The sequence below is a fragment of the Tupaia chinensis genome, unplaced genomic scaffold (genome assembly GCF_000334495.1).
Source record: "Tupaia chinensis unplaced genomic scaffold, TupChi_1.0 Scaffold000215_1, whole genome shotgun sequence".
Classification (NCBI taxonomy): domain Eukaryota; kingdom Metazoa; phylum Chordata; class Mammalia; order Scandentia; family Tupaiidae; genus Tupaia; species Tupaia belangeri.
Window position 1 is genome coordinate 5103461 of NW_006159690.1, and position 17339 is coordinate 5120799.

The 17339-nt window shown below is 37.0% G+C and overlaps 1 protein-coding gene across 1 annotated transcript in view; it reads left to right on the top strand.

Moving 5' to 3' along the window:
- The window catches only part of LEPR (leptin receptor), a 90461-nt gene that overhangs the window by 13134 nt on the left and 59988 nt on the right, over positions 1 to 17339 (top strand). The window contains exons 2-4 of the mRNA XM_027771459.1: positions 6889 to 6948; positions 11052 to 11372; positions 14628 to 14751. Coding sequence (XP_027627260.1) covers positions 6909 to 6948; positions 11052 to 11372; positions 14628 to 14751 — 485 coding nt within the window. The 5' untranslated portion in view covers positions 6889 to 6908. The remainder of the gene's footprint in view (positions 1 to 6888; positions 6949 to 11051; positions 11373 to 14627; positions 14752 to 17339) is intronic.

Below are 17339 nucleotides of genomic sequence, written 5' to 3' on the forward strand. Positions count from 1 at the left end.
GGGGGGGATGGCCACGCTGCAATCACTTCTCCTCCATTCTCCTTTTGGGATCTTGGGCACGCACGCACAGGCGCCCAGTGTGAGTTTTAAGCCACCAGGTCTGGGACACGAATCACGATCGACTAAGTGGGAGTCCAGTGACATAGCCATTACGCTAACTGCTGGTCCCTTGGTTGATCATTGTTTCTGTTGATCATAGGTTCTGTGGGAATCTCTTCTATAATACAGAGTGTTGCATATTCTTCCCCGTTCTTCAAGGGGTGGCTAAAACTCCACTCTATGGAATATTTTATGATTTTAGAACGAGAAGTAATCTCTCTGATTTCTCCTAATTATTACTCTTTTTAGGTAGTTCTACTTCTTTAAGTCTAAGACATCATGGATTAAAAACAAAAATTACCAGAGAGTGATGCTGCTTGCTGGAGAGAGACACAGAAGGGAAAGTGAGAAAGCATCCCCCATTATGGGTCATAGTCATGCCACAAACCCTCCTCCTCCTTTCAGGATTTTGGGAATGCATGCACAAGCACCTGGCATAGTTTTCAAGGTCTGAAACTTGAACCATGCAGTTGGCAATGTGGGATCCAGCTGCTTTAACCACCATGCTGCAGGCTGGTCCTGATGATCAACTTTAAAGAGGTACCATAGATGCCATAGTAGAAGGGATTTTAGCTTATTAATTTTACTTCCTTTTCTTTTCCCTCTTCCATGTGTAATTATATTAATTTTCTGAGTCATTCATTGGCTACATTTGTAATTTTAACCACTATTTTTTTTTTAAAGGTTTTTGCCATAGGGCACGTGCACTTGCTAGAGAGAGTCAGGGAGAGAGACAATGAGAGGGAAAGTGAGATATCACCCCAGGGGGGATGGCCATACCACAATCCCTTCTCCTCCATTCTGCTCCCGGGATTTTGGTATACATCCACATATGCCTGGTATGACTTTCAAGTTGCCAGATCTGGGACTTGAACTACCATCAGCCATGTGGGAGTCCAATGCCTTAACTACTACATTACTGCTGGCCCCACAGCACTATTCTCGGTAATTTACCACAGACAATGTGTCTTGATTCCTTACGTTATGAGGCCAGTGTATTTCACCTTTGGTTGTCTCACCATCTCTCCTTATACACTCATATCACCCAAATCTGACACCCCTACAGTGAGAATATTGATAATATTTTTGTCTAGTACTTGTACTTAAATCTTTCATTTTTGATACTGGTTAATCCTAAACATCACAGGTAGTAGGCAGTGTCCTCATACGGTGCATGGTCATTTTCTCTGGAGTAATTCTACATGGGATCTTGGTGCCGTTCTTGGCTATGTGTTTCTGTAGCCTGGTTCTTTGTCCCTTGTTGAGGTTTTGTGAGTTACCTAACAATCTATAATAAATTCCTTTCTTACTCAGACTAGTCAAAGTTCATGTTAGTTGTTTGTCAGTCACCACCCTGACAGTCACAGGGAGCTAGATTTGGCTCTGCGAATTGTTTATGAGGAGATGAAGACGTCAGATGTTACATCTACAGATCAAAATGTCCTCTTTTGGCCCTACTTTATCTGTCTGCCCTTCACCTTTTAGAACATCTCCAGGCTTGTTTCCTCACCGGTGACGGCACTTCCCCGAATAGCCTAGGTAGAGCCTTCATCCTACTTCGTAAATGTTTGCTTTTCGTTGTCTAGAAATGCGTTTAAATCTATCTTTTGTTGCTGGGTGCTTCTCGTTCTCTCTGTTGTAGTAAGTTGATAGGATTTACTTCAATAATTCGAAAGCCATCTCCAGAGGAAGAGAAGACTAGTCTGTTCAGTCTGCTCTCTCGAATCTGACTGAAGCCCTACTGCACTTCATTCATATTCGTATTTGAATACTTTGACATATAGAAAAAAATATTCTTTCTTAGAGTAGGTGATCTCATTAATTTTTATATTTGTAGCACCTTGTGTAGGAACTTACTGTTTATTGAATATTCACTTGATATTTAAATGTCAATGTCTGTACAGATTTTAAGTTCCTTATAGGTAAGATGCCTACTCCTACTCTGCTCTGTTGGCTGTGACATCTAGGTCTAGGAGTTGAGCTTACCCCTTTCGATTTTTTAAGAATTACTTTGTGTCAGGATCACACAGTACAGTTATATCAAGAGATAAAGTATTTAAATTATGTTTTCATAGTGGCAAATACTTATTCTAGGATGATGGAAGAAAACTTTATTTTTATTTTTAACTTAAAAAATAATCTAAGGTGGCCAGCATGTAACGTGGAGGTTGGGGCACTCGATCTCATGTATGTTTTAAGTTCCAGACTCAGAGGCTTGGAGATCATGCCAGGTGCATGTGATTATGTGTCCCAAATCCCAACAGAGATCTGGAGGGGAGGGGCATGGGGCGTAGCCATCCTCCTTGGGCATGATTTCTCAGTTTCCTTCTCTCCTTTTCTCTGTCTCTGGTGAACGCATGTGTCCTATAGCAAATAATAAATAAATAAATAAATAAATAAATAAAGGAATAAAATCTAAGCGACTTGATAGTGGTGCAGTGATAAGATGTGCTCTGTGAGAGATAGACCTACATGGAAAAATTACCCATTTTTGTGGGGAGGTCTTCCTGAGAACACTGGGCAAGTATGTTCCCATGATCTGGGCTACCCAAGCCTGTATTGGGGTATCAAGACCTTGTTGGGGTGCTGTATCTGTTTCTCTGTCTTTATCTTTCTCTCTGTGTTTCTTTCACTCATGGAATAAAGAAATAAACTATCACAACGACAAAATAATAATTGAAGTCTCTAATGGTTACTTGATGAAAATGACTTGAAATGACAAGGTTACGATCGTAGAAATAGATCAAGCTATATTTATTTCCTTAAATGTTGACCTTTGAAGAAATAGCATTTTTCATTTATATTTAAATAAAGTGCCTAAATGTTATTATTTCAGCAAGAGATAGATAATACCAGAAAGTAAAAGCAAAAATTAGTGGCAGATGGAGCTCATTAAGTTTATTCATCAAAGCAACAGAATTGCCGAAATTGTTTTTCTTACTCAATCTTTTCCACCGACTCAGAGACTTTTTGAGATTATTGGTGCAAGTCATAAATAATTTTCTTTCTGAGTAATCACTTGCTCAAACACTGATTGAGGCTGTTCTGTTTGATACGTAGAATTTGATACACATGATAACACAAATAATCCTTTTCAATAGGAATTATACAGGCTGATCTTTCTCTGAAAACTCAAAACATGATCATTCAGTGGAACATAGATTTTAATTTTTATAAAGTTTATAGTAATAACTTAAGAGTTATAATATGTTTAATATATTTCTGTGTTTAGAGTTTATATTCTGGTGGGACAAGATGGACAATAAACAAGAAAAATGACAAATCTTATTCATGTTACTGTTAAGTGATAAGGAGATAAAATTTAAACAGAACAGCAGACATGACTGTTGAGGTGGGTGAGGTGTGGAAGTGATAGAGGGATAGCCATGCAAGGTTCCTCTGAGAAGGTGACTTAAAGAGAGCAGTGATCAATGGGGTCAGAGAGGTGACCAGATCCAGTACTCTATCATCTTCAACAGGATTTGAATGTTTACTGAGTGACCAGGAGACTGCTGTAGAGTTTTTTTTTTTTTTTGGAGAGATTTTCACTGTAGGGTGCGTGCGCTCGCCAGACAGACAGAGACATAGAGACAGAAAGCGAGAAATCACCCCCCAGGGGGGATGGTCACGCTGCAATCCCTTCTCCTCCCTTCTCCTCTCGGGATCCTGGGCACGCACGCACACGCGCCCGGCGTGAGTTTTAAGCCACCGGGTCCGAGACACGAACCGCGGTCGACTACGTGGGAGTTCAGCGACATAGCCATTACGCTAACTGCTGGTTCCCAAGACTGCTGTAGAGTTTTGAGAGATGAGGTCTGATCTATGTATTCACAAGATCACTCTCACTGCTGTGTTGAGAATAGACCGTATCGTGAGGAAGAGCAAAACCAGAAACGGGGAGACGGGTTAGGAGGCTCTTCTGCTATTTTAGGGAAGAGGTACTGGTGGTGTAGAATAGGGTATTGGCAGTGGAGGGAGTGAGAAGTGATTGAATTTTGAAGTTCAGTGAATGGAAATCCCAAGTCCTTCAATGGATTTGAAATGAATGAAAAAAAATTTATGTGAAACTCTGGTACTGTTAGGGTGTTTATGAGAATGTTACTTGTTATTTTATGAAGTTAACTAGAACAATTTCATACTGGTCTTAGTGTTGGAATTATTTGTACTTTTCCCTTAAGCTGTTAGTTTCACTTTATGCGCTATGTGAATTTATAATTGAACTGTTTGACCACTAGAACACTTAGGATGAATTAATGACTCATCTTTAGAAAATACATTCAAATTAACAATGTTTGGTGTATTACACTTGTTTTAGTCACCCTACCATTGGTTTTGCCCTTTTTTGATTTTTTTTCTCAGTTTTAAAGTTTCCATTATTCCTTTTCTGTATTTTTTTTGTATTTTTTTCTGTATTGCTTTTATAAACTCTTATATTCTTTTTAGTACAATTAAGGGTACATATAAATATTTCTTTCATTGTATCTATGTGAGATACAACCACTCACAGTCTCTCAAGGTTGTGTCTATGCTCTTTTCATACTTGTTATTGTTTCTCTGTTATATAAGAATAAAATCTGACGGCAAGAATTCAAAACCGTCAGAATAGTTTATGTTTTGCGTGGAACATTAAATAAAGGAAAATTATCTTATGTAAGGAAAACAACTGATTTATTTGGTAGCTCAACTCAGCCGATCAGCTGAGTTAAAAGTCAAATCAATTGTTGGAATGAATTGCTAGTCACTAGTCAGTTTAATCAAAACAACTGGTCTAGTGAGATGTTGTATTGATGACATGTCCTGATTATAAAACTTGACCTTGGGTTTATTTTATGAGAGTATTTTATATGGGAAGCAGGTAGCTTAAAAAAACAGGAAGAATTTGCACACATTTAATATGATTAGATCATGAGGACTCCAAATATTGAACCAATTTATAAAAATCCTAAAGAGGGAACCAGCAGTTAGCGTAATGGCTATGTCGCTGGACTCCCACATAGTCCATCGCGGTTCGTGTCCCGAACCCGGTGGCTTAAAACTCAAGCCGGGCACGTGTGTGTGCATGCCCAAGATCCCGAGAGGAGAACGGAGGCGAAGGGATTGCGGCGTGACCATCCCCCCTGGGGGGTGATTTCTCACTTTCTGTCTCTATGTCTCTCTCTGTCTGTCTGGCAAGCGCATGTGCCCTATAGCGAAAACCTCTAAAAAAAAAAAAAAAAATCCTAAAGAAACACTGTAATGCGAGTGTATAAAGAACCCCAAATTCTAATTATAAAAAACCCTGATAGTCTGGAAAACAAATTTACTGGATTATAATTTGCTTAGAATGACCCATTTCTTCCCAGGCGTCTGTAAGTTGTAAAATAGAATTGTTTTTCTATTTACTTGTCACATGGTTTTTCAGATTTGAGTTATGAGATGTGTTTCTCACTTAGCATTCTATAGTTGTCTTTGCAATAAAGCCATGATTTCTATTTCAAAATAAAAATTTCTTATAATCATAGGAAGCTCTGGAAAGGATTATAGAGGTCATCCAACAGTCTGATTTGTAGATGAGGAGTCTGAGATCTGGAGTGTTTGAATTCTAAGTCCTTCAGCTGATTTGTAGAAGAGCCTGGACTGGCGCCCAAGAGTCTGAACACCTAATTCAGGGCATTTTTACCTCAAATTACTTATATGTAAGTGAGTGGAATGTTCAATTAAAAAAAAACAAACAAAAAAATCTAAGTTTATAGGGTTTTATCATAAATTCAAGCCCAATATATCAAAATTGTACCACTGTCTACTTCAAGACTTAGTAGTATGATTAATATTACTTGTGATTTTTTTTTTCCAAATTGAGTAGAATTCACAGAAGAGCTTGTCTCTGACGTTATCCGTATCATTTGGATATATTAAGTCATCAGACTTCCCTTGAATTACTCTGATAACTCTCCAGTGTGATTATGACCTCTTCTGAGAATGGTCTGTGTATTTCCAAATGCAGACTGGAAAAATGTCTCCTCTTTATTGAAAATAAATATGCAGTCATTACCCACGTTCTAGCCACTTGGCTTTTTAGTATAATAGTAAAGATAAAAGAGAGAAATTCAAGATCTTATCATGAAAAAAGAAAAAGGTAATATTAGTGATGTTAGACTAGCTGCTACAAATTTAATCTACATTGTGACCATTTTTGTTAAAAATTCAGTCTTAGCCTATCAAACCTGTCCTAGTTTTTTATGCCACCCAGGAACATTGCATGTTTTTTTTATTATGAGCCTTATATTTTAACTATATATATTTCCAAATGCAGACTGGAAAAATGTCTCCTCTTTATTGAAAATAAATATGCAGTCATTACCCACGTTCTAGCCACTTGGCTTTTTAGTATAAATAGTAAAGATAAAAGAGAGAAATTCAAGATCTTATCATGAAAAAAGAAAAAGGTAATATTAGTGATGTTAGACTAGCTGCTACAAATTTAATCTACATTGTGACCATTTTTGTTAAAAATTCAGTCTTAGCCTATCAAACCTGTCCTAGTTTTTTATGCCACCCAGGAACATTGCATGTTTTTTTTATTATGAGCCTTATATTTTAACTATATAATATACCATGTGCATAGGGAGTAACTCCATAATTTATAATTTCATATGAGATGCTTCTCTGATAGTGACCCAGAGAATTACAGAGGATTAAAAATTAAATTAATTTATAATCCTTTTCCTTTTATGTTTTCCACAGACAACTTGTATATATGTGTTTTGTATGTGTGTATGTGTGTTTTGTTTTACATTTACTGTTTTTCAGGTGCACTTCTCTGAAGTAAGATGACTTGTCAAAAATTCTGTATGGTTTTCTTGCACTATGGTAAGTTATTTGCCATTTTATTGCCCTTAATGTAAGCTGGAGATTTGTCCTAAGAGATGATGTTTTACTGACTAACAGAATAATTATTTTCTAGTTAAGAATTCTTTTATATGCTGGGTGACTAAAAATGCAAATCAAACAGCAGTGTAAATGTATCAATGAATATCCTTTCTAGCCTCCTGAAAATAACTTGATGATCTATCCTTCCAGAATTGTATCACAAATATGCACATACACATGCATATCTATTGTTGTAAAAATAGAATTGGTCTATATGTGTCTTCTATATATTTTTTCTACGTGACAGATTTTTAATTTATCAGGATGTATTTGAACAGTATTTACTGATGTTCTTATTAGTTTAATGGTTGCGTGTTAATGCCCTGTATGATTATATCTTAAATGATTATTTATTTGACCAATTTTTGATTGATAGCCATTTCTTTACCTTTAACAAATAATGCTACATTGAAAATCCATAATACATGTATCTTCAGAAGAATATTTCTGTAGATTAATTCCTAAAGAAGAATTTCTATATTGAATAGTAGCTACATTTTTGAATTTGATACCGTAAAATTTATTCCACAAATCTTGGTACTACTTGCTGCCCCAATATGACTACATGAGTGCTTTTTCCATTGAATTTCTGCTAAAGATCCTTATTATAAATTTTTTACTTTTTGCCATTAGATAAGCAAAATATTATTTATTTGCTGATTCGTGAGTTTGAGCATTGTTTATTGATTATATTTCTGATGTAGTTTCGTAGTTTATATGTTTTGATCATTTTATTGGGTTTTATTGGTCTTAGTTGAATTTTAGGAATTCCTACAATATAACAGATTTAGCCCTGTGTTAGGACTCTTTGGAGAACCAGAACTAGTAAGGTTTGTGTGTGTTTGTGTGTCCGTGTGCGTGTTTGTGTGTGTGTGTGTGTGTGTGTGTGTGTATGAGAGAGAAAGGGAGAGAAAAAGAGAGCAGACTGGTTTCATAGCCTAGTGGTTAAGGTAGCTGGATCCTTCATGGCCAACCATGTGGTTGGAATCTTGGACCCAGAGGCTTTAGAAACACACTGGGTGCATGTGTGTGCATGCCCAAACCCAATAGGATGGGAAAATGAAGAAGGGATTGCGGGCATGACTCATGCCCAAGAGAGACTGCTTTCTCTCTCTCCCTCTCTCCCTCTCTCTCTCTCTATCTGTCTTCCTCTGTTTCTCTCCGGTGAGCACATATTCCCTCTGGCAAAATTTTTAAGAGAGAGGGTAAGAAAGAGAGAGAGAGATAGAGAAAGAGATTACAGGGAATTGGCTCCTGAACTAATGAAAGCTGAAAAGTCCCAAGATCTGCAGTTGTAAACTAGAGACCCTGGAGATCTGGTAGTGTAATTTCAGTCTTAGTCTAAAGGTCTGAAAGCCAGGAGAACCGATGGTGTAAGTTACGATCTGAAAGTCAGTAGACTTACAACACAAAAGACTATTTTAGTTCTTGTCCGATGGCAGGAAAGACTGATGTCTCAGCTGAAGGCAGTTAAGGCAGCAGGAGTTCCTTCTTTTTCAGTATTTTCCTTTTTAGGACTTCGTTTGATTGGATGAGGCCCAGCCATATGAGCAAGGGCAATGCACTTTACTGAATTTACCAATTCAAATGGTTACCTTATCCAGAAATATCCTTACCAATGTACCAAAAACAATGTCCGACTAAATTTCTGAGTACTCCCTGGACCTAGTCAAGCTGACACATAAAATGAACTGCAACAAACCTTAACAATTTATTGTTTGCAAATATTTTCTCATTGTTCATTATTTGAATTTTCACTTTGTTTTCTTTTATAGTACAGAAATATATATATATAATATATATAATATACATATAACATAGAAATATATATATATATATATATTATATATAATATACATAGAAAATAGAACATATATATATTCTATAATAGACCTTATGTTACAGCAAGATTGTGATGAAGGTGCTGAGATTTCTCATCTACGCCGCATGCACAGCTTTCTCCGTTAGCAATGTCCCTCACCAGAGTGGCACATTAGTTACAACAGATGAACTGACATTGATACATCATTGTCACCCAAAGCCCACAGTTCACATTAGTGTTTACTGTTGGTGTACATTGACTGGGTTTTGATGGATATTCAATGGCATTTATTCACCATATAGAAATATATAGAGGAGTTTCACTGCTTTGTTATCCTCTGTGTGCCAGCTCTTCATGCCTCCACACCTATGGCTCCTGACAGCCCCTGTTCTTAAAACCATGTGTCCATGGTTTTGCCTTTTCCACAATGTCATGTAGTTGGAATCACACCATTTTTAGCTTTTTTTAGATTGGCTTCTTTCGCTTAATAGTTTGCATTTAAGTTTCCCCATGTTTTTTCATGGCTTGGTAGTGCATTTCTTTTTAGCACTAAGCAAATTGTGATATACCACAATTTATTTATCCATTTGCCCACTGGTAAACATCTTGGTTGCTTATCTTTTCTTACACTTTTACATTTACTATGATTGTTCTCTATTCTCATTCCATACAGATTCAATGTCAGAATTCTCATTCTGTAGTAGTGTGTAATGGGTAACACAATTGTTGGATTATTTAGGTAACTTGTAAAAAAAAAAAAAGGAATTATTATGTGACTTTGAAAAAAATTACTTATTTTCAAAAAGTTTAACATTTTTGGGACCAGCAGTTAGCATAATGGCTATGTCGCTGGATTCCCATATAGTCGACCGTGGTTCGAGTCCTGGACCTGGTGGCTTAAAATCACGCTGGGTGCGTGTGCGTGCATGCCTGAGATCCCAAGAGGAGAAGGGATTGCAGCGTGGCCATCCCCCCTGGGGGTGATTTCTCGCTTTCTGTCTCTCTGTCTTTCTTTGTCTTTCTGGCAAGTGCACGCATCCTATAGCAAAAACCTCTCAAAAACATTTTTTTTAACATTTTTGTTAGGGGATTATATATTTATTCTTAATTTTTATAGATTTACAAAGTGACATTCTAATCAGAAGTAGAAGTTTCCTATAAGAAGTCTATCACTGTGCATCATTTTTTTGGGGAGTGTGTGAAGAGCATGTCTTTTATGATGTTTTATGTCTGAAGGATTATAGGGAGATTCAGGAGATCATCTCGCTATACTCATATCAATTCTTTGTTTTCTTAAAAATTACTTATTTAATTTTACTTATTTTTATTTTTAATTTGCTATATGGCACGTGTCTTCACCAGAGAGAGAAGGAGAGAGGGAGAAAGTGAGAAAGCAGGCTGCCAGGTCTGGAACTCCCACTATTTTTGACCCATGTGGGAGTGTAGCACCCTAAACCACCAAGCCACCTGCTGGCCCCTCAGCTCTTTCTTAAAGCACTGAGTTAAAGTACTATTACCGTTATCATATTACTCTAATAAAAAATATTACAACAGTATTTTAATGTTTGCACACTTAATACAATTGCACTCTTAGACATTTTCTATTTATGGTAGAAGTTAGAATTATTCATTTACAGAAAGCAAATAAAATACTCACTGTTAAAGTTCACTTTCCTTTGGGAACCAGCAGTTAGCATAATGACTATGTCGCTGGACTCCCACGGTTCGCGCCCCAGACCTGGTGACTTAGAACTCATGCCAGGCGCGTGTGCATGCATGTCCAAGATCCCAAGAGGAGAATGGAGGAGAAGGGATTGCGGCGTGACCATCTCCCCTGGGGGGTGATTTCTCACTTTCTGTCTCTATATCTCTCTCTGTCTGGTGAGCGCATGCGCCCTATAACGAAAACCTCTTAAAAAAAAAAAGTTTACTTTCTTTTTATTAGCATGTACATATAAGATGTCAGGTTAATGAGGAAAATGAAGCATGAATTTCCATAAAGAGGTGCCAGAGAATGGAGTAGTTGCTATACCTAAGTGTGTCCGCTGGTGTGTAACACATTGTAGTGTGGAAGCACAGGGCCATTCATTAGGCATTGCTGGAACACTTAGAGAGTTAAATGGTTATTTCTGAGCATTGCACGGTTTAATCTCAGATATTTCCTATTTTGTGTCTCAGTCAAAATAATTGCTTGTTGTATGTCTTTTTAATGTCCAAACAGAATTTATTTATGTGATAACTGCATTTAACTTGGCATATCCAATTACTCCCTGGAGATTTAAGTTGTCTTGCATGCCACCAAATACCACCTACGACAACTTCCTCTTGCTTGCTGGAACCTCAACAAACACTTCAAAATGGAATGGACATCATGAGGCAGTTACTAAAGCTAAATTGAATTCAAGCGGTACCTACTTATCCAACTTATCCAGGACAACTTTTCACTGTTGCTTTTGGAGTGACCAAGATAAAAACTGCTCTCTACATGCAGAAGGGAAGATATTTGTCTCAACAGTAAATTCTTTAGTTCTTCAACAAATAGGTAAGTATTTTAATATTCTATATGTTAGCTGTTATTTTTTTTAAACTGTGTTGAACAAAGTGTTTTATTATCTGAAACCTTTAGGAATAGATGCTGTATAGATATGATTCTTTAGATAAGTCTATATAAATATATATATAAATCTATCTATCTATAATATATATTTTTTAGTTTTTTTTGTCATAGGGCAGGTACACCTGCTGGAGGGAGATAGAGAGAGGGAAAGTGTGAAATCACTCCCCCAGGGGGATGACCATGCCAAAATCCCTTCTTCATTCTCCTCTCAGGATTTTGGGCATGTGTGCACACATGCTCAGAGTGATTTTCAAGCCTCTGTGTCTGGGATTCGAACCACAGTTGAACATGTGGGAGTCTAGTACCTTCACTACCATGCCACCTACTGGGCCCTGTATTAGCATTTTAATATTTGTAATAAAATTAGGATTCATCATGTGACCAACCTAATAAATAAATCCCAAGGTATTTTATCTCTCATGCAAATATAAGAAAACTCTTTTATCTCTAACCACATTCCTTGTAGTCTTTCTAATTTGCTTTGAAATAGAAAAGGCACATCTTATTTTTGTTAAATGGTGAAATAATGACTAATATAACTGTTGAATTAAATTTTAAAATGTTTCTTAATGATGATATTTATTCAGGCAAGGAATCTCTTCAAATGATATATATATTAAATAAAGAGGTTTTAGTTTTAAGTATAATGTATCATGAATGTAGCTAGTGTAGTTAGTAATTATGCATCTGGAAATATAAACAGCAAATTTATTTCCAAGTCTTTCAGAAAAGCTAAAGAGAGCAGAGGCAATTGACTCAGCCTACAATGTGAAACTATAGGAGAATATAGCACTCCTTCATAGGGTTAATAAGACTTTATCAGTTATTGCTACTAACATTTTGGGCCAGATCATTCTTAGTTATGGGCTGGGGGCGGGGGCTGTCTTGTGCATTGTGAGACGCTTAGCAATGGCCTTAACCTCTACACACTAGGTACCAATAGCACTCCCTCTCCAATTGTAATAAACAAAGAAAGAAACAAAAAACAACAAAGAACAACTCTGGGGCTAGCAGGTAGCATGGTGGTTGAGGCACTGAACTCCCACGTGGCTGACTGCAGTTTGAGTCCTGGACCTGGTAGCTTGCTTTCATACTTTCCCTCCCTCGAGGTCTTTCTCTCTCTGGTGAGCATGCATTCCTTGTAGCAAATTGAAAAAATATTAATATGATAAATAAAATTAAAGAAAAACAATTTAAGAAAAAAAGAAAGGTAAGAACAACTCCAAATGTTCCTAGATGTTCCCTGAAGTACTTAATTGGCTCTGGCTCAGCACCATTGGTTAAATGGAAAAACATTCGAGTATATTGAATCAGTCTAGTAGTAAGAATAAATCATAAATGTGCAATAAGATCATATTTTTAAAACAAGTTAGTAATAACTCCCAGTGTCTCCAATTCAGTTCATAACCATTCATTCAATTTGAAAGGAAGCACTTTTTAAACATATAAGAAACTTAAATCAGCTAATTCAGAGATTACTAATTATACTAAAAATTAATTTAGGAAGTCATAGTCTTAGCTATAAGCCATAAGTGATTAAAAACTATCAGTATTTTCTTTAATCATGTAGAGGAAATGATTATGATGCTGTAGATCTTAATTTTTTATTATAAACAAAGGCTAATAATTAGTTAAATGAATTGGAGTTTTCATCTTTAAAATGACTTAGATTAAAGCTGTTTACTCAAAAGGTGCTCACCAGCATTACACGGTCTCTACTTAGCAGAAAATCTTGCTTGTTTGGAGAAAATATGAAGGATCTTAAAACAAACGTAGGTTACAAAAACAAAACGTGGTGAAGATCTTCCTCTTAGTGATGAAAATGGATGATGAACTTTGGCTGTGAATCAGGCATGGGTACATCCATCTGTCCACCTAGTCTCCACATGATGTTGTAATCCAGGCCTGGAGGGGGGAAGAAAAAGCAAAAGCAAAAACTGAAGAAAAGTTGGGTTGGGGGATGATCCTTGAGTAAAACAGCTGGTGTGTTTAATTGTAGAAAGTTGAGCTCTCTGGTTTGAAGGGGGCTGATGGGGACCGATGGTGAGGAACATTTCAGATATAATTAGAAGAATGTGGGGAGGCTGGCTGGCTGAGTTTGATTCATTTTCTGAATGGGAAGTTGGAATATATCAACACTTAGAATTGTTACACAGTCTGCAGTTTTGGCTTCTTATATAAAGATATTTAATATCTGAAAAAATAAATATAGAAAAATGCATATTATGAAAAAAAAGTCCATGGATTTCCAAAACTTTTTGCACCAAAAATAAACTTGTACTTTAATTCCATTTTTTCTGTGAATTGTTTGAATGACCCTCATATATTAGTGTTTTCTTAAATTAGTGATGATTTTCATTGGTTGCTATTATTGCTTTCTAAATTACAAATTATCAATAGTTTACTTTCATTACTATCAGGTGAGTTTTTTTTTTTTTGAGGGTTTTTTTGCTATAGGGCATGTGCGCTCACCAGACAGACACAGAGAGACAGAAAGTGAGAAATCATCCCCCGGGGGGGATGGCCATGCCGCAATCCCTTCTACTCTGTTCTCCTCTCGGGATCTTGGGCACGCACGCACTCACGCCCGGCGTGAGTTTAAGCCACCGGGTCCGGGATGCAAACCACAGTCGACTACGTGGGAGTCCAGCGACATAGCCATTACGCTAACTGCTGGTCCCTAGGTGAGTTTTTCAGGGTACAGTGAAATTACTTAGCCAATAGCATTTTGTGCCTATAATATTGCAGTAAAAAGAATGTCAGGCCAGCATCAGAGTTACGATGTGAATCACTGACTTTATTTGTTGATGCAGATTCATGACTATCCCTCCATATTTCTTGTATCTTGATATTTAATGATCTTTTTCTTTCTTGAAAAGTGAGAATGAACTGCATTAGTGAGTTTAAGGGTTTTCTTTGTCTACTTAAGTGGTTTTGGATTAAAGTTTGAAAAGCAACAATTGAATTTAATTGTCTTACTTAATAAAAAAGGGAACCAAAGGCCAAAGGGATGAAATGACTCGAGCAAACATATCCCCCTAGTTAGATAGAGCCTGTTCTTTTCCTCTCAGAATGGGCAATGGAAGTTGTATCAGAACACTGGGAAATTTAATTTAGCCCTTCTTTCACTGAGTTGTTCAGAATGTTTTTCAGATCTCATGCAATTTATTTTTAATTCAGGTGTAAACTGGAACATACAGTGCTGGATGAAAGGGGACTTGAAATTATTCATCTGTCTTATGGAGTCATTATTTAAGAATCCTTTTAAGAATGATGACCGTAAAGTTTATCTTTTGTATGATCTGTAAGTACCAAATAAATTAATTTGGATATTTCTACCACATAGATTTTTTTTAAAAGACCTTCCATATATAACAATGGATTATGGAAACTCTCCAAGGCCTGTATTTTCTTATGTATCTTTGTACATTTACAGGTAGCAGTTTGTATTTTTTTTTAAATGTTATTGTTCTCCATTATTCTTCTTTTCTCCTCTTATAGATTTGGGTAGCTAACATTGTGTGGGCATATAGTCTGAAAAACATGTGAACTCAATTCAGGGTCCTAAACATTTGATTTGCAAAGGGATTATTAAAAACTTGTTTTAGGGACCAGCAGTTAGCGTAATGGCTATGTCGCTGGACTCCCATATAGTCGACTGTGGTTCGAGTCCTGGACCCAGTGGCTTAAACTCATGCCGGGCACGTGTATGTGCGTGCCCAAGATCCTGAGAGGAGAATGGAGGAGAAGGGATTGTGGTGTGGCCATCCCCCTGGGGGTGATTTCTCGCTTTCTGTCTCTCTGTCTCTCTCTGTCTGTCTGGCAGGTGCACGTGCCCTATAACGAAAACCTCTCCAAAAAAAGAAAAAAAAAACTTGTTTTATATTGCTTCTTCACAGGATTAAAAAATATTGGACCTTTTTATAACCTTAAAAAGTATAGGTACCTAATATTTATTTGCACTAAGTAGAGCTAGCCAAGATGGGTTTTCACAGTCATAGTCTTACAATTCTAAGAGCTAATTTATTATTTTAGCTTTCTAGTAACTCCAGGTATTAGAACTATAATATATCCCATATACTGATATACCCTACTTATATGCAAATTTTAGCTCTTTGACATTTTTTTCCTCATTGGTTCTTTTATTTGATAAGAAGAAAGAGATTCTTCTCTTGCAGTTCTAAATTATTGAGATCATACCATTGAGAGGCAATATTCTAGGAACTGTCTCTATAAAGATGAATAGAAATAGAAAATGGAATAGTGGTTACCAGGGGCTAGAGGGAGAGGGGGGAGTGAGAAGTTATTTAATGGGTGCAGAGTTTCAGGTTGGGAAGATGAAAAAGTTCTGCTGTTGGTAATGGTGGTGCTTGCTTAACGCTGAGACTAGGCCCAGACACTGTGGCTCAGGCAGTAGGTTCCTGCTGTGTGATACTGGAGCCATATGGGGGGCCCGTGTTTGAATCCCAGATGGAACTAAACATTCAATTGCACCACACATTCCTGGGATCCTGGCTGGTTGGAAGGCTGAGGGGAGGATTGAAGTGTGCTAAGACTCTGTTCGTGAAAGAAAGAAACTAGAAACAAACAAACAAAACAACGTGGATGTACTTAATGACAGTAACCTGTACACTTAAAATTGTTGAGATGGTAAATTTTATGCCATGTATATTTTAGCACAATAAAAAAAGAACTTTTCATAAACCTTGTAAAAAAAGAAGTTGAAGAGTTAGGATTTCTTCCTCTGAGGTGCTCATAGGCTAGTAGTAAGGTGAGACATGCACAGGGTTTTGATTTCAGTGGTGATTGATACATATTTGATAGGCATATGAAGTCATGGGCATGCTTAATTATTGTGGGGGCCAGTGATAGAGGGGATTATCTAGTCCAGTTGGTGAAAGAAGAGCAGAGCAAGGCTCCCTAAGACAGAGAGGGGAAGAGAGAGAAAGAAAAAGACTTCTAGGGATGAATAAATGCAAATAAGAAAGAAGGTGTGTGAGCAGAAGTGTTGAGAAGATCAGCATTACCCAGAGACGTGTAGAAATTTAAGTTGGTTAGATCCATCCCAGAACTAGTGAATCCAAAATTCTGGAAGGAGGCCTTTTGAATTTTCTTTTACCAAGTCCTTTAGGTGACCCTAATAAAACTCAGATTTGAGAATTCTTGATGGAGAGATTAAGAGGAGAAATTCCAGAGTTAGACTAACTGATTCTACAACTTACTATGTGTACCCACATAGCAGTTACTATGTTTAATGGCAGTTCTACCTTCAGAGAAAAACTCAGTGGAAACATTCACAAAAATGCTTAAAAATTATCTGTTGCATAAATGAACACATATTGTCAAAATGTTTTCTAAATATTTTTCTAATTTGCCCTCCAAAAATGTCTTAATGGGCCATTGGAAATGACACAACACATTTTTCTGTTTTTTTTTTTTCTATGCAAAAATGCATCATGACTTTTCAGACGACTCAATATTAAAAAATAAACTATTATCTAAATGTGAGAGAAGTGAGTGGTTAATGGTCAGATACAGCAGAAGGGCATAGCATAGTTTGAGTATTATGCATGCATTTGGCAATGTGGAAGTCATGGGTCTTAGCCACGACTGGTTCCATTTCTCTGGAGAGGAGGAGTGTCCCTGGAGTGGCCAGGACAAAAGGAAACTTGGAGGAAGGATCCTAAAAAGCTGACCTCTCTCAGGAGGATGGTATTAGTTTTCTAGGCATTTGATAGAACGACCCTGTAGAGCCGGAAATCATGTGTCTGAGGAAGGAATGCCAGACAGTTGGTTTAGAGGACTCACTGAGGATGCATCCTAGGGCAAATCCTGAGACTCTGGGGAAAAAAATCCGAATAGTGGGACCAATTGCTGCTGTTCAGGTGAGGT